General features: G+C 46.3%; 2 protein-coding genes across 16 annotated transcripts in view; one reads left to right on the plus strand and one right to left on the minus strand.

Annotated features, from left to right (window-relative positions):
* The window catches only part of CNNM2 (cyclin and CBS domain divalent metal cation transport mediator 2), a 144,916-nt gene extending 127,059 nt beyond the window's left edge, over window positions 1-17,857 (plus strand). The window contains exons 5-7 of the mRNA XM_022568888.3: window positions 3,314-3,407; window positions 10,144-10,328; window positions 10,920-17,857. Of these exons, the coding sequence (XP_022424596.1) occupies window positions 3,314-3,407; window positions 10,144-10,328; window positions 10,920-11,129 (489 nt within the window). The 3' untranslated portion in view covers window positions 11,130-17,857. The remainder of the gene's footprint in view (window positions 1-3,313; window positions 3,408-10,143; window positions 10,329-10,919) is intronic.
* NT5C2 (5'-nucleotidase, cytosolic II) overlaps window positions 7,815-24,347 on the minus strand; it is a 164,963-nt gene continuing 148,430 nt past the window's right edge. For 10 of the 15 annotated variants that reach the window (XM_089897312.1, XM_089897314.1, XM_089897311.1 and 7 more), the window contains one exon: window positions 9,468-24,201. In XM_089897312.1, the coding sequence (XP_089753438.1) occupies window positions 23,962-24,201 (240 nt within the window). In that variant the 3' untranslated portion in view covers window positions 9,468-23,961. Of the gene's footprint in view, window positions 9,030-9,467; window positions 24,202-24,347 lie in introns of those variants that run through there. The other 5 variants (XR_016388000.1, XR_016387999.1, XR_016387997.1 and 2 more) reach the window with 5 other exon arrangements.

Consider the following 24,347-nt stretch of genomic DNA (forward strand, 5'->3'; position numbering starts at 1 on the left):
AAAGCTGTGTGTATTCAGCTTAAAGACCTGTTATTCTGAAATTATATATTTTCTATATTTTGGGGGTTAAAATGTCTGGGCTTTTGTGGAATGATGGTCGCAGTAGATAGCTGTGTTTTAAAAATATCTTTATTTTATGAAATAAAAATGCGGCAACCCTCTCTCTGTTTCTGAAAGGAAGATGGATTTTCCTAGTTCTTGGAATCCAAGCAGCTGGGAACCACTGACCTAGTACGCCTGCCTGTAATCTGATGGATCTAGACTCCAGAAGAAAGATAGCGGATCCTCTCCACCACCTGCCGGCCTGTCTTGGGGGGCAGGGAGAGATCAGCTGAGGGGCTGCAGATCTTCGAGCAGCTGTCCTAATTTAATTTGCAGACTCACAGCTGCTGGGGGAGTCTCTTGAGAGGCCAGGGTGCACAGAGGTTCCAGAGCTGGCACCCATTCGCAGGGACACGGAACACAGAAGGCCCTGTAGCTTGTTTAAAAAAAAAAAAAAAAAAATTAAAGGATCCAGATCAACAGGAGATCCATAGAAACGATATGAGGCTCTACGGCATTTGATCCTTCCTCCTGATTTTCTGCATAGAAATGCAGGTTACATGATGGTCCTACAGACACTTTCGAGCTTACAGTCACTGAGGCAGACATTTTCAGTTAGCGTATACGTACATCTTAGCTCTCTGATACAAAATCAGGGATTAGTCCATGAAGAAATGGATAAGTAACTGAAGGTATACACAGCGGGCACCTCCATTTCTGCTGCTCATCGTCTCTGAATATTGTGTCCCTGCCCCCCTCTCTTAGGGACCCTACATCCCATTCTTTCCCACCAGCTTTTGGCTTTTGCCCCCGAATTCCCACCTTCTCTCTCTCCACTAACTTTCCGCCCTTTCTGCCCCAATTTGCCTAATCCTAAACAGGCCTCATTTGACCCCAAGGCTGCTGCCAGCTCCCCTGCGGCCCTGCTGCCTGTGCTTTGTCCCTCTTGCCCTCCCTTCCCTTCCACAGTCTGATTTCTTCAGGAAAAGACTCCCTGAGGCCACAATGGCTCCCTCCTCAGTGACCCTCTGACCATCCTTTTACTCTGAGGTTCTTCCCTCTCCCAGCTTCTGTGGTGACAACGGTTGTCTGGTTCTACTCATATCCGTTTTCCCTTTGGTCCCATATTTGTTTCTTTTTCTCCTCCTACTCCCAGTCAAGGGCTGTAATTCCTCATTTTCTCTTCTCCTCTCTCAGACCCCTGTCTCCAGTTCTGACCTTTTCCCTGACCTTCGTCCTTCCATTTCAGCCTTTTTGATGAACTCTTCAAAAGGCCTTGTTTTCTTAGAGGGAATTCGTCCCCTCTTCCCGGCCCCCATCACTGATGCATCCCCTTCCCAACATTTCCATTTCCACTCATGGGGTCCCCGTTCTTCAAGTCGCTCAGAGCAAACTTCTCTTGTGATTATTGACGGCCCCCTCTCTCTCCTTGCGCTTCTTTCTCCCTTACGGTTTCACCAAATTATGTTGATTCCTTATCCGTAGCTCCTCTCATAGTGATCTTGCTCCGGTCCTGTGGTTACTGCTCTCGTGTACGTCTAGACTTGATCCTCCTGAAACCGTATTCCTCTGCTCAAGAACCTGACCTCATTAGCCCATCCTTCAAGGGGCTCCGCAGTCTGACCTGCTCACCAAACTGTTTTTCCAAACCCATCTCCCCTTCTTTCCTGGCAAACCCACTGAGCCTGAAAGTCTGCTGTCACCCACCTCTGACCTTTTCAACACTGTTCCCTTCCCTTGACTCAAATCCTACTCCTCAGATTTTCCTTCCTGTATAAAATTTATCTTTATACAAGAACAGGAAGAATTTTTGTTTACTGCCTTGCATCGTTGAGTTTCATGTGCTCTCCCCTTTTCTGGACTGTGTGCTCTCCCCTTTTCTGCATTGTATGCTCTTGGAGGAGCAAGGGCTGTCTTCTCACAAGGCTGCACAGCCTCTCCGGAGGACCCTACATGGTCAGGGTTTTTAGTGCTTGTTGGTTTGCAGGTTGATTTGATATTATAGCAAGAGAATTGTTTGGAGAGTGATAAAACTAATATTTTCCATTGAATGAAGAAAAACCCAAAAGAGAGACAACAGATCGTTTTCTGAAGAAGGGTTTTGAGAAAGGGCTTCCATAACTGGGAATTTGGTATAGAATAATAGGGAGTGATCACAATGATGGAGTTTGCGTTCATAGGTGGCACAGTGTAGCCACCTGGTGAAGAGTTTGTTCTTCGGTTACTTCATCTTTCTGAGCCCTGCTCTCCTGATTTATAAGAGGGTGGTAATTGTGTCTGCTTCCTAGACTTGTGAGCGTTAAAATGGATTCATAAGCACCGTGAATTGTCAGCACAGTTTCTCTTCAATAAATGGTAGCTTAATTTTTGTTTACCCATAGTAAAGGATGCACCATAAACGTACCCTCCTACTAGAGAGGCAATAATTATAGGTAAGGTGAGCCAGTGCTGTTCTGATCCTTGACTTGGAAATCTAGAATGCAACTTGCTTATGAGGGTTTTCCAATAGCCCAGAAAAGGATTATGGTGAACCGTAAGGCTAGAGGGATGAATAAGGCACAGTGTGTCCCAGAGGATATGATGGGAGGGAAGAAGTTGTAGTCAAGTTAGAGGAAGGAAAGAAAAGGGAGAACCTTAGAAGAGGTTTTGTCCTGATGGAACGAGATGACTTAAGGTGCTTTGCTGAGAAGTACCATGGTGTCCCAGTGCCTCTGGAGTGTCTGGATGACCAGGGATTGGCCTGCGACGTGTCTGCTCATTGGTCAGGACCCATGCTAGGGAGATAAGAGGGAGTTCCGCCGCTGGGAGCCGGTTTAGTCCTCCCTGTTTCATGGTGACAGACCATGTTGGCCCTTGACCCTGACTCTGCTCTGACTCAGGCTCCCGTGGAACTGCTTGGATGACCGTCACTGAGCACCTTCTCAGCGTTTGTCCCATGGGTGGAAAAAGAGCCCCATCTTTCACTTACTGGGAGGGCTCTCAACCCACGGACTGGGATGCTGGGAAATATTGAGTGGACTTGTGGAAATTAAACATCACACTACTTTCACCTCTGCATCTCCAGCTAAATCCAATTTTTCATATTTAAGATGAATTAACCCTCTCCTCCATCTAAGTGGGAAAGATTATCTGAGGCTTTTTTTTTTTACTTCCTTGGGATTGTTGGGAAAGGAGTTTAGACAAAAATCTGAGGGAGGACTAAATCTTGCATAGAGTTTGCAAAGAAATTCATGTAATTGGACTGAACGTGCTCCCTTTTTTCTTTTCACAGGGGAAAGTGGAAGTAGAAGCTGGGAAAGAAGGTATGAAGTTTGAAGCCAGTGCTTTTTCATACTATGGTGTAATGGCCCTTACAGCCTCCCCAGGTGAGTTTCCTTCTCAGCCTCAGGGCAAGGCTAGGTTTTAGGAAGTAATGCCCTTGTATTGTCATCTTTCTGTACCCGCCGGCTAACCCTATTTATTTACTTTTGAACTTTTTATTGAAGTGTATCATGTATACAAAAAATCCTGCTCACATCATACATATATACCTCCATGAATTTTCACAAACTGAACTCTCTTGTGTAAACCAGCTCCCAGATCAAGAGACAGCACATCACCAACCCCCAGAGAACCCTCCCCCCACCCTCCCCTTTAGTCACTATCTCCCCCAAGGAACCACTGTCTTGACTTGTAAGCATTGACTAGTTTTGCCTCTTTTTGAACTTCAGGTAAATGGAATTATACAGGACATATTGCATTGAGTCTGGCGGCTTTTACCCAGTGTTGTCCTGGTCGCACTCATCTGTCCTGCTGTGTGAGCTTGTACTGTTTCTTCTCATTGCTGTACAGTGTTCCATGGTATGAATATACAGCAATGCATTTATTCTTTTCACTGCAGATGGACACTGGGGTAGTTTCCTGTTTGGGGGCTACTCCGAATTGTGTGTCTGTGACACTGTCCGCGTCCTTTGGTGAAGACATTTCTGTTGGGTGTACTTGTAGGAGCGGAATGGCGGGGTCGGCGTTAATAGCTGCAGCCCCGCAGTTTCCCAGGGTGGCTGAGGCAGTCACACTCCTGCCCGTGCTGACCGGGGTTCCAGTGGCTCCATATCCATCACTTGATAACTGTTGACTCTTTTAGATGTTAACGATTCTGGACTTTTTTTGTTTTTTTTTGGACTTCTTTTAATTTGCATTTTTCTGAGGGTAGTTGAGGTTTTAATATATATCCATTGCCTATAGCCGGCTCTTCTCAACTAGAGAGCTGGCCAGTTAAGTCAGCCAACTAAGGGTGGGTGTGCCACGGGGTATCGACCTAGTGCTCTGAGCACAAGATGCCAGAAAGCGGTGTCTGTTCTAGTAGGAACATGGACGCGGATACTTGGCTCACCTCTGGGATGGGACTTGAATGGTTCTTCTTTGCACCACTTGCTTTGCTACCTTATCCCCGCTGGAACAGGGCAGGCAGGTAAACAGGGGCTGCAGTACCACCTTGTGGCCAAAATACCAAATGACATGCTGTGCTAGGAAATAACCTTTTATAAACCTCAAACTTTAAAATAGCCGATCCTAAAAGAATGCTGTCACTTCTGAAAACCAGTCTCAAAAAGGGGAGGGGCCACCTGCAGACAAGTCTGTGTTGTGACGTTGGTCCTCATCTACTGCTCCACACAATGTCTCAGGTGCCCAGAGATGTTACAGTTAGAAAGCCAGGGAAATGTCAAGAATTCTCTGACATTTCTAAACCTCCCCTGTCCCCGATGCATCTGCTCACTATCCTGGTGCAGGTTTTTGAGTCACATGGGCCAGTGTCCCCATTGTCTAGCACCCAGTGTGAACAAAAGCCTGTCTAACCCCACTTAATTAGTAGGTGTCTGCTGTCAACTTCAAGGTGATCTTCTGTTTTCACTACTACTGAGAGGACGGGGAGATTCTTAACTAGGCCAAGAAGACCTCGGAGACAGCCTGAGTTCCACTTATGGGTTATCTGACTGAGAAAGGCCCTTGGCTTCCTCGTTATGAAAAGGGTATAAGGTTACCTCCTGTGGCTGTTAGAAGAATAGAATGTGATGATACTCACATGAGTACTTTGTCACCTTTAAAGCACAAGAGGAAATGTTTGTATAACACAAGTAGGTGTTGAGATTGTGACTATTGCTTGGCAACCACCCTCCAATTTGCCCCAGGTTGGCAGAATCAGGTATGTAAGGTGGCTTTGAAAGGACAGCTAGAGGAGTAACTTGTACATTTTTATGCATCACTAGTTCTTGAATCCTAAATATTAGCCCAGTTCATGTTAAACCATGGATTTATATAGGGTAAATCACATTCAGGAAAGGAATTGAAGAGCAGGCCTTCCATATAGGAAGTGTGTGGGGCTGCAATTTCCTACCTAATGTGGTAGGAAATGCTCAGAAGGGAGAGAATTTCATTAACGGCATCTTATTTACTTCAAAGCCCAGTGTTTTACTTGACTTTACATTGAGGATTCAGGATTTTGTATATTCATTGAGATGCAGTAATAAGTACAATAATCCCAAGGTAATGTTTCTATTTATTAATGTTGATTTGCCTAGAAAGACCCTACAGTAGTCAGTTATCAAGACCCGCCCAGTTATTTGTCAATTATACCTCAAGTTAAAAAAAAAAAAAAGCAAAAAACAAAAACCTGCCCAGAAAATATGACCTCTGCCTGGTAGGGCATATTGATTGACTTTGGTCTGCCATTCCCAAGAAATCTGTTTATGATATTCTTTATTTACCTTCCTCTAATACTTTGAATTGCTATGGAATACTGTGAAATTTCAAAGCATCTGGTCAAAGTTACAATCAGACCAATTAAGAATGTAAATGAATTGAATAATTTTTTGCCACAGATAGGGACGCTGTAGGCTGTGCTGTGAACAGGTATCGAGGTGCTGGCACAGGCAGCTCGGGTCATGCTCTCGGGGCAGTTGATGAATCAAGCTCCCCTTTCGCGTGGCTAGCTGTGACTGAGGTCCTTGAGAGCACGTTTTGAGCTATAAACTGCAATGGGGTATTACTGGCTTAAGAGATTCCTAGGTTAGTAAAGAAGCATGTGAGTAGAATTTCTCCCGATTTCAGCCTCCCTGTGTTCCTCTTCCTGGAAAGCAGTGTGTGTTCAGTTGATTTATATAATATCACATAGGCTTCTGCATTTCCGGAACTGAACGCTCCTATGGGTAGAACAGGTATCCACTCCTGTCCCCTGATTACAGAGAGCTCCTTTTTTGCCTTTTGATATGGTCTCACCCTGTTTTTCTCCATTTTTCAGTTCCTTTGTCCCTGTCTCGTACCTTTGTTGTCAGCAGAACAGAGTTGTTAGCAGCAGGTTCTCCAGGTAATTCTGCATGTTTCCTTTTCATAATTCTGATTGCCTCCGTTGACCCCACCAAAGCCCAGCTGGCCGGGTCTGCCCCCTTTATTTGGTCAAGGCCATTTTCAGTTCTTCTTTGAGCTCTAAAACTCCATGGTTCTGTGACTAATAGTGAGCTATCCAGGACAGCATAAGCCCACAACAGATGCGCAAAGGGTTTGGGAGATGGGAGGGGAATCTTGAAACTGGGAAGGGGAGAGTGGGTCTGACATGAGTTCCCTGCGTGACCCATCCACACTGCTGACCTTGGATTTTTGAGGCTGCCCTTTGGTCTTTTGGTGACCTCAGCAAAGTCACGGTGCATGGAATTTGCAGAGGCCCCAAACCTGAGGATTCTTCTGCAGAACACATTCAGCCAAAAGGCTGAAGGACTATGAACTTTTCTTGGTGAGGCCCCCAAATCTCTGTTTCTTTGGTCCTTTTTGTGGCATCCATGTGAACGAGGCGCATGTATTTCCACCCTTCCTCGGGCAGGTGGCCCCGCTTCTCCCGTCTCGCTGTCTTTGTTCTGAAGTTAGTACTGTGCACATTCCTAACGAGCTGCTGACTATTGCCCCGCGGGAGAGTATGCTCATGCCTGGCTAATATGTCCAGCTGCTAAAAGAGAAAGGCAGAGGTTTAATCTCTCTTTAATTAAAATTGCTGGGCTTTCCTATTTGGTAGTACAACTTTTCTGTATTTATTTTGTTCCATACAGCTTATATTTTAAAATCTGACTGATGAGATTTGCATTTCATAATCCAGCTTCTGCAGAACTCTTAAAATGTGGATGTTCGGCAAAGGAGGCAATACTTGTCTTAGAAAGAAGCTAATATTCCCTCAGGTCTTTGCTCTTTAAAAAAATTGTGGGTGTTTGGGCATAAGATATTACTCATGGGGCTATTTGAATCAAATCCGCTGACAGAATATACCCGTATACACATATATGTATACATAAATATGTATTTAAGTGTATGTTTGTATTGTTTCCTCCCCATTTTATTTGCTGGCATCTGCTACCAATTTAAAATGTCACAGATGCTGAAGTAAAGCGACTTTTGGCCGAAGCTCAGGGAAATGTCATTTGTGTCTTACTTTTTCCGTAGAACTTAGAGATTTCTTAGTTCTGCCCATTCCATCTGATCTAGTAATGAGAAAATCCACTTTGCGGGTCCAGGCCTTCGAGGTGCTGGCATTACAGTAATATGATACCTGATGAATGGGGGTTGAGCTACACCACTGATTTCCAGCCAGTTCCACACGGTGCCTGGTGGCTCTCAGGGAGGAGGCTGGGAATGTTTCTTTATTGTGTCTTTCTAGCTTACTAGCAAATGAAAGCATCCCTAGGTAGGATGAATGAAATAAGCCAAGACCAAAAAACAAAGAAAACAATTCTGAAAAGGCATAAGAGGAATTAAAATGGAAAGTCTTTTTCATAATTATTGTCATAAAACCTTGGCACACAAATTTGGCAACAAAACATGACCTGCACTGGGAGGTGGCCACTTAAAGTCTTTGTCCTCCTTGGTATGAAGACCTGCACATCTCCCCACACGCCGATGAAAGGTGACTGTGCTGCTTCCTGTCGAGTTGCAGAAGAGGTCCTGGAAAACGGTCTGCTGCTCCAGACTGTGGCTGTGATGCCAGGCAGCGGGTTCCTGGCAAAGGAGAGGGTTCATCGCTCAGAAAACAGAGGGCAGTGGGTTGAGAGGAAGCTGACTGGGAGTCTAGATACTTTGGGAGACCAGAGAAATTGCCCTGTAATCCTCCTCAGGAGAAAATAACAGGAGATTGAGAAGCACTGCCTAAGGCCTCAGACGGCGATCTGGCCATGCACAGGGTCTGATCAGTAAGAAAATTGCCCTTTAAACGTTTTGTTTTTATAACCTTAAATCGTAACCCACCGAAGGGAACACCATTTCAGAAGTATCTGTAGATTTGGGGCTAAAGCCCAGGGATACAGTGGGATCCCTTGTTTCACAGACTGTTCCATCCATCAGCCTGTGGGAAGTTATCACAAGTACAGAGTAGCTTGATCCTGAGGGTAGGCGCGTGGTGGAGAGGTCTGGGATGACACTTATGGGAAAGAATATAATAATGTTAACAAGCCTCCTTTATCAGGCACTTACTGGGTGTCAGACGCCGTGCTAGGCACTTCATATACCTTATCTCATTTTGAATCTCCATAAGACCTTACGAGGTGGGTGCTATTACTGTTCGCCTTTTACAGATAGGGACTCTGAGGCTTAGCAAAGTTGGGTCATCTGATCAAAGTTGGGTCATCTAAATAGAAAACATCTGATAAATTAATTTGCCTTGTTCTCGTAGATAAGTGAAAGCAACAAGAGGAACTGCTGTTGAGTATAATTTTGACTAACAATGGAAAATTGGTTCATGACATGAAAATTGTAGGGAAAGTGGTTACATGAAAATTTTAGGAGAAAGGGGACTCGCCATATGAAGTTCCTTGAGTACTTGCCATGTTTTGTTCTGCATGTTATGTTTTAAGAGGGACTTCGCTGGGACTTCCTTGGAGGTCCAGTGGTTAAGACACTGCACTCCCAATGCAAGAGGCACGGGTTTGATCCCTGGTTGGGGAACTAAGATCCCGCATGCCGCACGGCGTGGCCTAAAAAAAAAAAGAAAAGAGGGACGCTTGCTGAATGGACTCTCAGACAATGGTCAGGATGGGGTAAGTGGGGGGGATAAAACATGTGAGGTGAACAGGTGAATCATTTCGCCCGGAGAGGAAGAGACTTAGCTATCTTCAGACTTTTAAGGGCTACTCCAAGTAGCAGAGGAATGGAAAGCACTCGGGAGAGTCCACAGAGTGGAGGAGAGTGAAGTTGGGGAAGCAGATTTTATGGGTGTGATGACAGACTTTCCGATAGCTGAAGGGTGGGGCCAGCTGACAGCCAGTCAGGGATACATTGCAAAGAGGAGCCAACCATCAGGTGGGAGAATTGGTCCCCTTCAATCCCGTGACGTTGTGCAATTCAGCGTGGGCACCCAGTTGATATTTGTGCGATAGGTTTGACTAGAGAAGCAAAAATGGAAGAAGCCCTGGTGAGGGTGTGGGTTTTATTTTTAATGAAATTTATTAGAAGCTATGGTCAACATGCCTCTAAAAGCAGCAACACTTAGACTCACCTGGATTTCCTTTCACTTTGTTTTAATGAAAGAGTACTGTCGATCTCATTGAAGACTCCCCCAGCACCTAAGGTGACTAATCAAACCGTCTCAGGGTTTGGTGTCTTCCAGGGTTCTTAACAATCCTGAGATGTCCTCGGGCTGCCTGACAGGGATTTTACTGGGGTCAGAGGCAAAGTTAACAGGTTTGGCTGCCAGGTATGGTATAAGCAGACAGAAGCGTTTTGATCCCTTTAAAAACATGTACTCATTTATGAACGTTCAAGAGTCCTTTGTTTTTGCTTCTGGCAAAATAATGCAGCGCTGCCTTCCTACAGCCCATGTTTCGTATCAAGTAGCTTCTGTGTCTCGGACCTCGCCCCCCCGGCCTGTGCTCCTGACACAGTGTGCAGCCACGGGGTCTTTGCTCTTGGAAACTCGGAGGATTGGGTCTGTTGGCGTGGACGAGGGCCGGGAACGTGCTGCAGGAGACCGCCGAGGCGTCTGGCATAAGTTGATTGAGCTTGTCTATTCATTATTCTTGGGAAAATAAAGAGCTTTGAGTTGCATCTACCTCACTTAAAAGGCAGTTTGGGTTTCTTCTCCTTTTCCAGGTGAAAACAAGTCACCTCCTCGCCCATGCGGCTTGAATCACTCGGACTCTCTCAGTCGCAGTGACCGGATCGATGCGATAACGCCGACGTTGGGGAGCAGCAACAATCAGCTCAGCTCTTCATTCCTCCAAGTCTACATCCCGGACTACTCGGTGCGAGCCCTCTCCGATCTCCAGTTTGTTAAGGTAAGAGGAGACAACGGCTTGGCAGGGCCCGGCAGGTGGCGGTCGGCTTCCACCGAGAGCGTTTGGCTCCGTGGCCTCTGCGCCGAGCCTGCCTCGGTCATTTTGCGGGCGCCCTGCCCCCAGCTCCTGTGCCCTGACTCTGGCTGGGGAAGAACATCGGTCTCCTTGGCTCTGTCCAGTGAGCTGCCAAGTCACATGTGGCTTTTTCAGGGAACGAGAGCTGGAGGGGGTAAGAAAATGAGTAAACGTTTCCAGCCGGTCTTCACGAGAGACGGAGCTCTTTTCTTAGGCTGAAATAAAGATAGCTTTGGGGGGGAAATTAGCTGATGGAAGCCATTTTCTAGTCTCTGTGAAATGTCGAGACAGAACTTGGAGATGGCTTATTATATATCAGCAAAAAGTGAATTGTTCACTAGAATCAACTTGAACTTTAAAAAGTGGCTCAGTTTATACTCAAGGATGGTTTTCTTCTAGAGCAACTGCTAGGGGCCCTTCGGGGGACGTAAGGTGTAATAAATACCATATGGAGACAAGAGAGCCTAAAAATAAACATTATCTCGGTTTGTTTTCTGTACCGTCTCCTGGCCTCAGATCTCAAGACAGCAATACCAAAATGCCTTGATGGCGTCCCGGATGGACAAAACTCCTCAGTCTTCAGACAGTGAAAACACTAAAATTGAATTGACTCTTACGGAGCTGCACGACGGGCTGCCAGACGAGACGGCCAACCTGCTCAATGAACAGAACTGTGTGACGCACAGCAAGGCCAACCACAGCCTGCACAGCGAGGGCGCCATCTAGAGCACCGGCCTCGGCCTCCGCGCCTGACCGTGAATCCCATTAGCGTGCGCTTGTGTGCCATGCTGCATCCTGCACCGTCCTGAGACCAAAGACTTTGTCCCCTTCCTGGAAGCAGCAGAGGAGGCCGGGGAGGGCAGGAATGGAAACTGGAGACGCGAAATCGACAGCCAGGGCGTGGCATTCGAGATTATGGAGATGAATTTCTTCCGCCCAAATAGAATCATGTTTATTTTTTCAGCTGTACCTTTTATCATTATCCACTCTCCTCCTCCCTCGATTTGCATGAAGTTGAAAATTGTTGCGATTTATTTTTTTCCGAGAGATCATGTTTTTAAAAAGTGTCTTTTGCAGAGTTTTAAATTGTTCTGTCTGAACTCTGCTGTGACCCCATGATGTAACCATAGAAGGATGGACTTGTCCCTCCAGTGGCCTTCCTTGGCCCCCGCCCCAGGGAGGGGCACCCTTCCTCTGTGCCCCAGCGGGTGTCGCTGTCGAACTTCAAGGATGAATGACACAGACCTGCCCAGGCTGTTGGCCCTGAAGGGTGGAGCCTGCACAGGGACCTGCAGCCTCTCTGAGCTCAGTGTTGTTTTATGTTGATGTTTAACGGTGTCCCTTTCCCTCAGAAAGGTTTAACGTTTGCTTGGAATGTGATTTTGCTCCCACTCTAAGGAATTTTTATCACCAAAATGAATGTTAATGGATTTTAAACCTATGGTTTATCTTTGCAAGAGGTGAGGTGGCTTCACCCCAACATTCCCACAGCCTGGGGCCTCCAGCTCAGCCAGGCCTCTTCCGCCCCAGCTTACAGAGCGCCGTCACCCACCGCCCCGTCCTTGCTCTTGTTAACCCACGATGCTGCTACACAGATGCCAAATGGAAATCTTCCACAGGGCCCTCGAGTAAACTCGTGGTGTGGAGTCCACGCTCCTGCCCTTCCCACTGGGATGTATGTCATTGTCAGAAAAGGAGTCGGACCTTCCAGCTGTGCTCTGTGCACCCTGCTGAGAAGGCACGTCTAGGCCCATGTGTCTAAAGGAGGGAACACTGGGGACTGCCGGCACCTGCCCCCTTCCCCTGTCCCTGGGCCCGCGGGGCCCAGCAGTGGCTGTGTCCCCGCCTGAGGACCTCTGTGTCTCCCGCCTCAGACGTGGTCCACGCCAGAGAGGCTGCCCATACAGCCAGGGTCAGTTTGGCCCCAAACAGGGATTCAGAAACCAAATGTGTGTTGTGGCCATTTCATGTGTGTCTCTGTCTTATTTTACTATCAAATTCATCACGTGTAGTGAAATTAATGTCAGGAGGTATTTCTTGAGTGACTGAATTCCTAACTCTTCTATCTGTGTTTTAAGTGTTAACCCAAGGGATATGTGCATTTTGTCGGCAACATTCGTACACTGAAATGACTTCCTACTGACCACAGTTTTCACATAGACCTGTCAGTCCTCGCTGCGTCCAGTCACTAGGTGAGAAGATAGCATCTTCTCCACTGGGTCTCACTGCACGAAGGGAAGCCCTGGGGCTAAGCGGCAGTTTCTTCTCCTTCCTCCAGGTAGGACTGTGCACCCCAGGCTGCGCGCTGGCTGGCGGGTGGGAGCTGCGGTTGGGAAAGAACCAGCAACACGCTGGGCTTGCCTCCCGGTGAGCAGCTCGGTGGCTCCAGTGTCATGTGTGTACCTGGCGCAGTGTTTCCCCTGGGATGTTGGTCCTGGAGCATCTTCCTCAGAAGGTGCCGTGCCCCTTAGTGAGGGAAGTACTGGTCTCACCTGGTAGAAGTCACCAGGTGCCCCCTCAAGGGGCTGAGTGGCCTGCTGCGGGCACCCAAATCAGAGCACCGTGGGATGGTGCTCCCACCGCAGAGCTTGACGTTAGTGGGACCCTGTACTGTATTTGCTTTTATAAACAAGCCCATCCAAGTGTAAAGGTCTCTCTTAAGATGCGTCTAGCTGAGCACAGCGTCAGTATGACATGACACGGGAACTGGGATTATCTGTAGGGGGTGCAGAAATGAGAGAGAGTTCCCTGTAACAGAGTGAAACCCGGGCCTTGCTAGGGGAGGAGGCTTCTGCCCCAGCCAGCACGCCACGCTCTGGGCCGGGACAGCAGTGCCATCCCTGTGGTCTGGCGCAGCCGGGCTGCCAAGCCGTGGTTCCTCTGGCCTCCTGGATCTTCTCCTGTCAGCTTCCCCTGGCCTATCTGCTTTGATCTGCCTCTCCACACGCAGTCCGTCTCCGGGCGCCTTGCTACTGGAAGGAGCCTCTGGAATCACAGTTACTGTGCTGGATCTTTTTTGGAGCCCCACTGCTGCTCTGTGAATCCTAAAGCCCTTTTGAGAGGATTCCAGCTGCTGGCTCCTTGACTTCAGGGAGAAATGGTTAACGTTTCCATACTGTCTTACCTGCTCAGTGTGTGGCTTTTTGAAAAGTCCTCTCTATAAAGGAGCTGGCACAGGGGGGCTTTGCAGTAGGGCTCCTGGAGGACGAAATTTGAGCCTCCCAAGTTCATATTTATTTTCTATAAACTACTCTTTACCTTTGATTTTTCACACTGTTTTATAACAACAGGGAGTCCCAAATAAGTCCTGTCTGGTCCCTGAAGGAATGAAGGCTAACATTTGGCTACAGTTATATCTGCTTTGGGCAAGGCCCAAGACCCTTCAGATGGTAACACTCAGTATCTGAGCGACAGATTCCTCTTTCAGGCCCCCCACTTTCCTTCTGGAAACTAACTTCAGGCTGTTGAAGGAGAAATGCTGGCTCATGGCTTCTGTGGGGCAGCAGGAGAATGATTTGGGTAAGGTCTATGCGGTTCATGTCTACAAAGTAAATGAGAGCAAGGCAGAGAAAGACCATCAAATAGTTGAGATCTTGATGTGCAGCGGCCCGTCCTCGGCACTACTGGTGGGTCGTCCTCTCCTAGGGCTGCTGGCTTCGTAAGCGTGGGGAGCGGGCTGTGGAGCAGACACAGGGCCCGGGGTCCTGAATTCTGTGGGAGCTCCGTTGTCAGGCCAGGGCCTCGCACTCCTTTTCGGTGGCCCCTGCTGCAAGCCCTGGCTCTGAGGGACCAGACAGGGCCTCCCCCTCTCCTAAGCAGCCACTCTGGCATCCCGAAGCTTCCTCCTGGAACTGGATTCCTAGTATCCAAGTGTTCCTGGGACAATCTGCTTTCTCTTCATAAATGAGGGAGACTTTCTTCCTACTGCTTTAGAGTTTCCCTCCCTTTAATTCTCTGTTTCACGTGCATCAGGCAAGTTCTAAAATCATATGTTTAAACTCTTAGGAAAACAGAACCTTAAGATTTGTGCATGGAAACTGAGATGTTAATCAACTAGCTTAATTAAGCCTTGGTTCTTACATAATTTGAATGTGAAAGGGCACCCCATGTAACTCTTTTTTCCCCTCCTTCCTCACCTCACTTCTGGAAGAGAGCTCAGTGCCCGTGCTGACAGTGTTGTCTTCCCCAAGTGGGAGGAGTAGGGCATCTTGCCATTTTCTAATATTTCAAGGAGCTTTTGTGCAAATGTTGAATGCAAAACTTCACACTAATATGGAACATTAACTGTGAATATATTTACTTGTGCTATCCCCAGTACCACACAACTAAAGGTCCAGCTTTTCCAACTCTAGGAAAACAGTGCTAGATACAAGTAGAACTGCATTTCCCTTAGGAAATGAAGCCACGGGAATTTGGGCTTAGCAGGGACCATGAACTTCTGTCCTCAAATTACCTCAGGTTGAGGAGCAGACCTAAGTAGGCCCTGGCCAATTGAACCTGTGTCCTGGCTGGTCAAAAACAAAAACAAAACCCAACCCTGTCATCTTCTGAAAAACCAGCCAGGGATCTGACCATCTTTGCCTTGCCTGGGCCAGGAGAGCAGGACTCCTCCAGTGTTCCCCAGGGCCCGGCCTCACCTGGGCTGGCACGGGAAGGTGCTCACCTTGTTCCCTGGGATTCTAAGCAGGGGGCCACCAGGGAGGGTTGGCTTGTGCATGTCACATGACACAAGCTCCTTGCTCGCAGGAGAGCAGGAACTGTTCCCCTCTCAGCTTTGATCCCGGAGACGGTTTTCTTGGCGGAGCGTTGAAGACCACGAGGCTGAGCTGGCAGTTCAGGGAGCGGAGGCTTCTGAGGCTCTTGTCCTGGGTCGGGTGTGATTCTATTCCAGCCGCTGGACTAGTGGTGCTTCTGTCCAGCAAGGGCATCTTGGTGGGTTGCAGGTTAGCCCAGAATTAGGAGGGATTTAGAGAGTTCAATATGGAAGTGATCTGGGGATTCAGAAACTTTTCCCATGTAAATGGATCAGTGAGCAACCTACTCAGTGGATTTTTATACCTCAGGGCCATTTGCAAATCTTTATCTTTCCACGTTTCTTTTGTATTTGCGTGGGCTGATAGGAGAGATGAGTTCGGAGGGTTCTAGGATGATGTTTGTTCATTTGCCTCGGTTTGCGGATGTGCGGGGCACCCGCACCAACCTTGCTCAAGGCTGTGGCAGTGGGCCTTCCTCCTCCGGCACGTGCGGGCACCCTTCCTGCAGGGAGTGCTTACATGCTGCTTTTCCTTCTGCCCTGCCTGAAGATGCCAGAGCCCCTGGTCAGCCCTAAGAACAGGAGGAAGATGGCAGTTCACAGCAGCTGCAGAGCTTGGAGCAGCTTTCCTCCCACTGTCTTGGGCTGGGGACCTTCTTTGCTCTTCAGACCTTTGCCAAGGTTATCTCGGCTCAAGTAAGCTTTCTCACTGTATAGGTTAGAGCCACTGAGGTCATCTCAGAAGAATTGTTTTAAGTATCAGGCTGTACTTGAAGCAACATGGAAACAAAGGTTCTAAATGGCAAGAGAGTAAAGTTCTAGGAGTTTGTGTGCCGAGGTTTATGTGTGCACAGATCCAACACATACTATAAGACTTCAGTGAGTACTCATTTTCAAGTCTCCATACCCACTGGGTATTAAACATAAACGAATTGGAAGAATGACTGGGAGTATTGTTTTGCCTCACTTGGCAGGGTATCTTCCAGCATTTGCCCACATCTGACCAACATGGATTCACTCGAGAAGTGATTTCTTTTGGGGCCAGCTTCCTCTTCAGACTCACCCTGGAGAGAACTATCAAATGGACCTGGTGGGCCTTGAGTGCCTGCCCTTTTTGTTGGAGGCCCAGGCCCCTTGGATATAAACAGCTGGTTTCAGGCTCCCAGAGCAGAAGGGAGAGGGAGAAAAGTAAGGCCTCAGGACTCCTGTTCCCCAGAGAGCCCCAGCCTTGCTCCTGATTCATTACTCCCCGTGTCTAAAGTCTACTGTGAAGGTGGAGTGTGTCAGTCCGTTGACTTTTCTTGTTTCTGGAGTCCTTTTAAGTCCACAAATGTATATGCTTTATTTTATATTATTATTTATTATGTACATATGCCTCTACTGTTAGTACATCGTCTGTGACTAAGATGAGATCTGTTCTGGAGCCCCTCATCCATGGAGCCTAGGGTTCTGTTGTCTTTTAAAGTGGGTGAGAAGGAGCGGTTTTGCTTTTGTCTTGAACAGGTTGCTGCTCTTACGTTGGTCCTAGTGTCCCGGCCCCTGTTATTGGGCCCACCTCTATTCCTGATGGCAGGTGTTTGAGATGAGGATGGAGGCAGGTCTTTACTTCATGGCAGGGCCTCTCAAGTACCTCCGTGAAATACTTTAGAGGTGGTTTCCTGGTGACTGGGTCTATTCTCTGGGTAATGGTACAGCGTGGCTGTGAGGCCACAGCCTCCTTCCTCACTCCCACACTCCCAAGCCAGGTTGGTGGCCTGGTCCCACAACAGTGATGGTCTCTAATTCCCACCTTGGATTGCAGAATCCATCTCTCTGGACCATGGAAGCTGCCTGCCCACCTGGGCTTCTAATATGCCTTTTCTTGGTTTTGAGGCCCAATGCCAACACTGCCTTGGCGCCTCAAATAAGACCCTGCTTTGAGTCTGATTTCCATCCTCCTTAGCCTTTACTCACTGTATCATAGTGTACATTTCATGCTTTGTAGCAGTGAAGTTTTTGAACACAGTATCCAGAGCTGTGTATATAAACCTAAATAAGCACAAATGACATGTATAGGTTTCGTGAGCTGATTGTCATAATGAATGCATTTTATAATTCAAATGATGTTGTAGATTTACAATCTCTCCTATTTATTTTGTATCAATTTATTTGTAAATTTTGTGATTGTTTTAAAAGGTTTTTGTTCATTTCTATTATTCTGTTTAGATAAATGATTTCTGTTCACCCTTCTAGCGAATGTGTGTTCCCTCTTTCCCCTGTCACCTGTGCAACACTGACCTCGGTCCCCTGCCTGGTGGGAAAGCTGGGATTGGTGGTCGTCATGGCAACACAGCAGAGCGTTCCCTTTGGACGTACACCACCAAGTCGTATGTTAAAAGGGAAGCGGGTGCTAGAACTGAGCCTGCGACTTCCAGCCTGGTACAGCCAGTGCCAGGGGTGTGTTCTCTTTTTCGAGGATTGTAATCTGTCCCCCATCAGTTCATTTTAGATAAAGATACTGGGGCTATCCACTCAAACTGCCCCAGACATTTGCCACTCAGTCACTAATAACACACACTTCAGCTGGCAAATCTCTAAGCTGTTTTTTCCTAGGCAAGACCAGAGGCCTCACTCAAGCCTCTCAATTGGCTCTTAAAGATGAAAATGGCTCTGCAGATCCTTCTCTGCGATGGGAAGCCTAGGAGAATGGTTGCAGCAGGCACAGATGGTCCACCCTCAAGTTAAAAACACTGGGCATTGAGTGTGGTGAGTCATGGTCAGATGCTCTTCAGGATTCAGTGGGCCTCCTGCGTTCCCTAATAAGCCACATCCTCTTCCATTGTCCCTTCTATTCCTTCTACCCTCCTCACTCATGTGACCAGACTCTGAAGATCTTCCGGTCGAGGTTCATGGCCCCTCTGTGATCTATTCCTAGACCACATTCTTTTGGAGTCCTTCTTCCCTCCACTCTTAGTCTCTGTTTTACATTCTTCTGAGAATTGAGCCTCTTGATGACTGGTCCCTTGTTTTTCCTACCATATTGTTTTAACCATGATGTTCTCGGTCTGTTTTACTTACACTAGTCCTGTGGATGGAGACATTTCAGTGAAGAACTGCTGACAAGACGGGCCGAGACACTTCCTGACCTAACCAGTGCTCCCACCTCCCCAATCATCACCCCCAATTTCTCGAAAGTGGAACAAGGTAGATTACATTCCAGTGAAGTATTATCTTCTTGGGAGCCTGTTAGAAGCAGAGCAGAAAGCAGCAAGCAGTGCCGGGAAAGGAATTCTCTCTCTAGCATGTCTCCTCCCAGTTGGCTGCTGTGCTTATTAGTTTTTCCTGCTTTACTCACTTTGTCTAGATGAGTCCTGAGCTCAAATCAGGAAACTCTCCAAGGGAAATAAAGGTGGTTTTTCCTATTGTGAAGATGGGATTTGCCTAAGCCTTCCCTCTGCATCCATGGGGTTGCCCACATGTCAGTTCACTTCTCAGCTGTATCATGATAAAGGCTCTGGGGTTTCTATTGCGTCTAACAGATTATGCTCCCCAGCACCTCTTCTCGACTCAGCACTTCTGAGGACACAGATAATGATCAGATGGTCTTGTAGAGAAAATGACTGGTACAAACTGAACGACCTTTTTGTAGCCTGGAGCTGATTTCTGAAAGCACACTTTTTGAAGGTAATTCAGTTTAATAGAGAGATGATTTCTTATTAAAGCCAAAAGGCTGAATTACATGAGATGGCTAATAAACGTTTGGCTTCTTTGTATGATTGTTTGATCTTTTTCCCTGAGGTCCTCATATCTCTGCTCTTTCAAAAAGCCCCAGAACAAAGCAATGGTTATAGTGCCTCTCTGTGACATTCTGGTGGCATGCCATCTCCCCTGGTAGATGATTGTGAGGTCTAAGGACGCAAGGGGGAATCGGTTACAGGAATTCTTTGTCAGAGTGCTTTTCCTGCTAGGGTAGGAGTGATTGTGAAGCACTCAAACAGTAGGCCAACACATGGCAGGAATTTTAGATGAAGCCAGCTTCCTTGCCACAATTCTGCTACATCATTGACTTGAGGGCAGTGGGTCCAAAAATGAAGTTACTTGCTTCAAAATATGTGTACCGACAAGTTAAAGATTACCTTTGGTACAAACCCTCTCTCAAAGACTGGACATTTAATAAACATTTTTCAGTGGTGGGAAGGTTTGCGTGACAAGTCCTCTTGCCAAGTATCTCAGGAACTTGTGAGACTTGGAAGGACTATTGCTGTCTTTCATGTGAAGACTGTGCGTGCACTCAGCTGCTTGGGCTCCAGTGTGTATGATGAGGTTTATCTTGGCCTAGACTCTCCAGGCCTCATCTATAGCCCTGGCCAGACATGGCTTTGGGAAGAGCACAATGGGAGAGGCAGCGCATTTGGGTGAATATTTGTACCTAATTTGATTCATGAACCAATCTGTCTAAACCATTTCTTTTCTAGTAATAAAATGGAGCAAAGGTATCTTATAGGAAGGAACATAAAGGGACCAGACCAAAAACTTCTGTCATTTTAAATTAGAAAATAGCTTACTTACACTTGCAGTAAGAGTCGACAAGCTTGAGATGAGGTGTTGCGTGTTCAATCGGGAGTACTTTTTTCTGTTAAAGCTCTTTAGAGAGACTTAAACTATTGTTTATATTTTATTGCATACCTTTGTGGGAACAAGTCAGATAGTTGTGGACTTGGGATGAAGACATCGTGTCTGAGGCCAGGGGAGAAATGGTTGAGATTGTCGGGTTAAACAGAAAAGCTGCCTTGTTCATTCTGTAAACCAATGCATTCTCTCCGTAGATGACTTGCTTTCTGCTATTCCTACGTGCTCGGCTGTGAGAACAGCGTGCAGTGCCCCATCTCCGTTCGTGGAGGTGTGAGATGGGACGACGTGGATTCCTGGAAGTCACCGGCTCTGCGTCCCGGCTGCTGTGCACGTGCACGTCCTCCCTGCTCTCTGGTGGCTGTGCACCGGTCCTTTTTTTCAAGGCTGTTCAGGTAGCTCCATGGTCTAGATTTCATTCTCAGGGCCTCCCAAAGCTGTGTATCATTTGAAATTGTTCCATTTGAGGAAAAACTTTAAGAATAGCTCTATGCTCTAGTCACCAAGAAAGAATGTCATGAGAAACCTAAGTATTGAGACGTAAACTGCTGAACTGAGGATCTGGGATTAAGTGTATGGCAATAGCTAGATCATAGTTACCATTTTTCCCACCATCAAAGAAAGGTTAAATAGTTTCCATAACATGGAATGTGGACAAGGCTCCTACTCTTAATGCAGACTTAGATATGCAGTTGTTTGTCTCAGGCTATTTGTGGTGAATAAGCAGAGTATTTTTAAATGCTCTGGCAGCCTTGGAAAAACTGCAGGGCTTTAAAGTTGCTGACAAAATATTTCTTAAATAAATAAATCTGATTTAGGAATATCTAAACATGGACAAAGTACTTTTAAATCTGACATGTCACTGCAAGTGGCTTTTTAAAGTGGTTGCTTAAAAACAATACTAACATGTCTAAAGGATTTGCAGCTCTCAGTTTTTCTGTTAAGACCCACTTTTCCTAAAAGCATCTTAGAAGGGGTATGTTGAAGGGCTTGTTTTCTTATTTTAGGTCTCAGCAGAGCTTACGGTAGGAAATTTAAGGCTTTCAGTAACTTTTCTAAAATACACCATCTGAGCTTTACCTGACCATCTCTGTAGAGAGGAATGCACAGGACAAGGCCTCTTGCAGACGCTGGGCTGTGGTCTGCTGTGCCTCTGACCGCTGCTGGATATACTAGGGTGCCAGGGGGCCTCACAAAGTCTGAAACTAAGCGGTGTTTTCCAAATACCCAGGAAGGAAGTTCTGAAAAGAGTTGGGAGAGCTTCCTCTCAGTCTAAACACCTTAGGGTTTTTTTTTTACACGGAAAATTATAACTTTATGTTTCGCTTCCTTAATTATTAGCAACAGAGAGAAACTCATATTCATGTTTTAACAAGTCCAGTTACAGCTGCTCTGAGTCCCTGCCCAAGGACCACTTACTTCCCAGCACTCTTCTAACAGGAGTAATATGCAGAGAAGCAAAGGCTCTGCTCTGCGCCTTAGACTCCTATGGAATCTTAGCTCTTTAAAGTATATTTTGGCGGTCCTAAAGAAAGCTGTAACCAGTAGTGGAATTCTTATTCCAGGTGTGTGCTTTTCATTTCTCAGTCTTTGGACCCACTACCAGAGACTCGTCTAGTTGAAAAGAAACTCTTAGATAAGATCTTATGTGAATAAAACAAAACAAAAGGGGTGGTAAATTAAAGCAACGTGATCATGTTGGGCCTTGCTCTAACAGGGGAGATATTTAAAGGTACTATTAAATTAGCCATGTAGTTGTAATAAGTCACTCAGATATTATTTGGCTCTGGGAACACTGAAGACAGTGTCAAACTGGGCAGCATCTCCATCTTGAATGAGAATAATTAATAGCTGGGGTGATCACAAACATATTTGCTAAAATTTAAAACAGGAGCAATATCTAATTGCTATAACAATTTCTTTTTTTTTCTTTTCTATTTATATACTTTGCCCATTTTATTTATTTATTCATTTTGGCTGCGTTGGGTCTTTGTTGCTGCACGCGGGCTTTCTCTAGTTGTGTCGAGTAGGGGCAACTCTTCATCGCGGTGTGCAGGCTTCTCATTGCAGTGGCTTCTCTTGTTGCAGAGCACGGGCTCTAGGCAAGCGCAGGCTCAGTAGTTGTGGCGCATGAGCTTAGTTGCTCCGTGGCATGTGGGATCTTCCCGGACCAGGGATCAAACCCATGACCCGTGCACTGGCAGGCAGGTTCTTAACCACTGCACCACCAGGGAAGTCCCTGCAATAGCATTTCTAACCTAATACTTTAAAAGTAGCATAAATTCCTAACAGATACCAGAATGTATATGTCTTGATGTGACAGTGTAAAGCCCTACACATTCAAAGTGGTGATGTAATATGGCCTTGGCTAAGTTACTGAGCCGTGTTCCCTACCTATAAAATGATTTTTAAAAAAAGGGAAGGAAAAAAAAAAAAAAGGGAAAAAAAAAGCCTCACCTCGTAGTCCTGTACCAAAAAACTTTCCATGAAAAAACTGAGGCCTATTTAAGTGCTATAAATTTAGCCATTAATCATGCTAGACTATATTTCCTTTAAGAGAAAGTCAAATTGATATCACTAAGTCAAACCTAAACCCACGGACTTCCCTGGTGGCGCAGAGGTTAAGAATCTGTCTGCCACTGCAGGTGTCACGGGTTCGAGCCCTGGTCCAGGAAGATCCCACATGCCACGGAGCAACTAAGCCTGTGCGCCACAACTACTGAGACTGCGCTCTAGAGTCTGCGAGCCACAACTACTGAGCCCGTGTGCCACAACTACTGAGCCTGTGCTCCATAACAAGAGAAGCCACCTCAGTGAGAGGCCTGCTCACCGCAACTATAGAAAGCCCGTGTGCAGCAACAAAGACCCAACACAGCCAAAAACAATTAATTAAAAGAAAACAACAAAAAAAACCCCTAAACCCACTTGAAGACTAGCAGTTACTATAGTTGTGCTACAGGAAGGGGTCAAAGTCAGTATTAGAAATATACTTTATTGACTTCTAGAGCAGCTAATCTACCCTCCCGTGTTGACAAATGACAGTAAGAATGGAAGAAACATATGAAGGTTAAAGTAAGAGTCTACACCACTGTGAAAAATGTTGTAACAACTTTCACTGTTCCGGTGAGGCAGTTATAATACCTTAAAGTATACAGTGATGATCCATTCTTGTTCTGAACAACAAGAAGTGATTTCACTTGGGATTCTGAAGTGAATTTATCCACGTTGATTGTGCCCTGTTTTTGTAAAGGTTCTGGCTTACAGAGCCCTCTTCCCACCCTCTTATGCTTGAATTTGAAATACAGCAAGAGGATACAGAAGGCTGGAATGGGGTGGCATGAGCCACACTATATGGCCCACACTAATGAATTTTACTCCGTTATGGTGTAATATAAGAAGGAGGTTCTCTTCTTTTTGGGTGGCTTGATCCTTTGTCCTCTTTCAGCTGAATTCTTTCTATAGATTTATCCCAGATGAGAAAAAGACTGTTTTTGGATAATAAACAGTTTTGCTATCAATCAAAATCATGTAGAAGTGGATGAAGACTTCTGCCTCAAAATGAAATTGCTGCAGTCCATTCCAGACCAGCCCTACCTACAGCAAGTAGAGAACACATCTGCTACGCCACTGACAGCAGCCTTACTGGAGTCACTGAGGACACTTACAAAAGCTTGTAAAGGAACCTTGACCTTAACAGAAGACTACATTTGATAATGGAAATAATATATTTCTCCACTGATATATAATACTTATGCAATGCACTGAAAAAGATGGATTTTGGAATAAGAGCACAATTTGTACCATAACATTTTTGGATCACCTCTTCCCATTGTCTTCCTTGCTCCACTCTGAGACCCTTCACCACCCTTAGTGTATCTGGATACACTATGACATACTGATGATGAAACAAGACAAGGCAACAGTGTCACAAGCCACGATGGAGCCAGCTGCATGCAGTTCAGCCCAGCTTTACCCTTACTTTCCTCCAGTACAGACTCCATTACAATTCTGAACCATCTGCAAAGAGTGCAGACACACAAAACTAAAACAAGTATCCCCTACGATTAGAGTATTTCTTCAGAAACTTTCCGGATGTACCTTTGATGGAGCCCCCCCACCCCCCACAGGGACATCCTTTACTCCTGGGAGTCCTGCCAGAACTTGTTTAATGGGTGCTCAGAGTTTTGCTTTTCCTCCTCATTCTTCCTCTTCCTCCTCTTCCTCTTCATCATCATCTTCATCATGGCAGTGTGTAATTTCCTGGGGGGCCAGTGGGAAGAGGTTGGGGGGCTTAATCTCACTAATCGACCGTGTCAACTGGTGACGTTTGTAGTCGGTATCTTTGAAATCCACTGATGTACGGTTCCGGGTTGCAAGAGGGGACTCCATCTCATTGATATCTACATGTGTGTGTTCCACTGTTGACTCATGAGGCATCTACAACAAAGTCAGAGGTTCAGAAAGCAGGCAGAACAAAACAGCTGTCTCCCAGGTCCTAATCCCTCTGCCTTTGTTAGATGGCTGTACAGAAGCACCTATAATGGACCAGAGGCCAAGCCAATTCAGCTACTGAAGTATCTTCC

Source organism: Delphinapterus leucas, chromosome 16 (genome assembly GCF_059928025.1).
Source record: "Delphinapterus leucas isolate spDelLeu-1000000601 "Yukka" chromosome 16, BTC_Dleu_Yukka2, whole genome shotgun sequence".
NCBI lineage: Eukaryota > Metazoa > Chordata > Mammalia > Artiodactyla > Monodontidae > Delphinapterus > Delphinapterus leucas.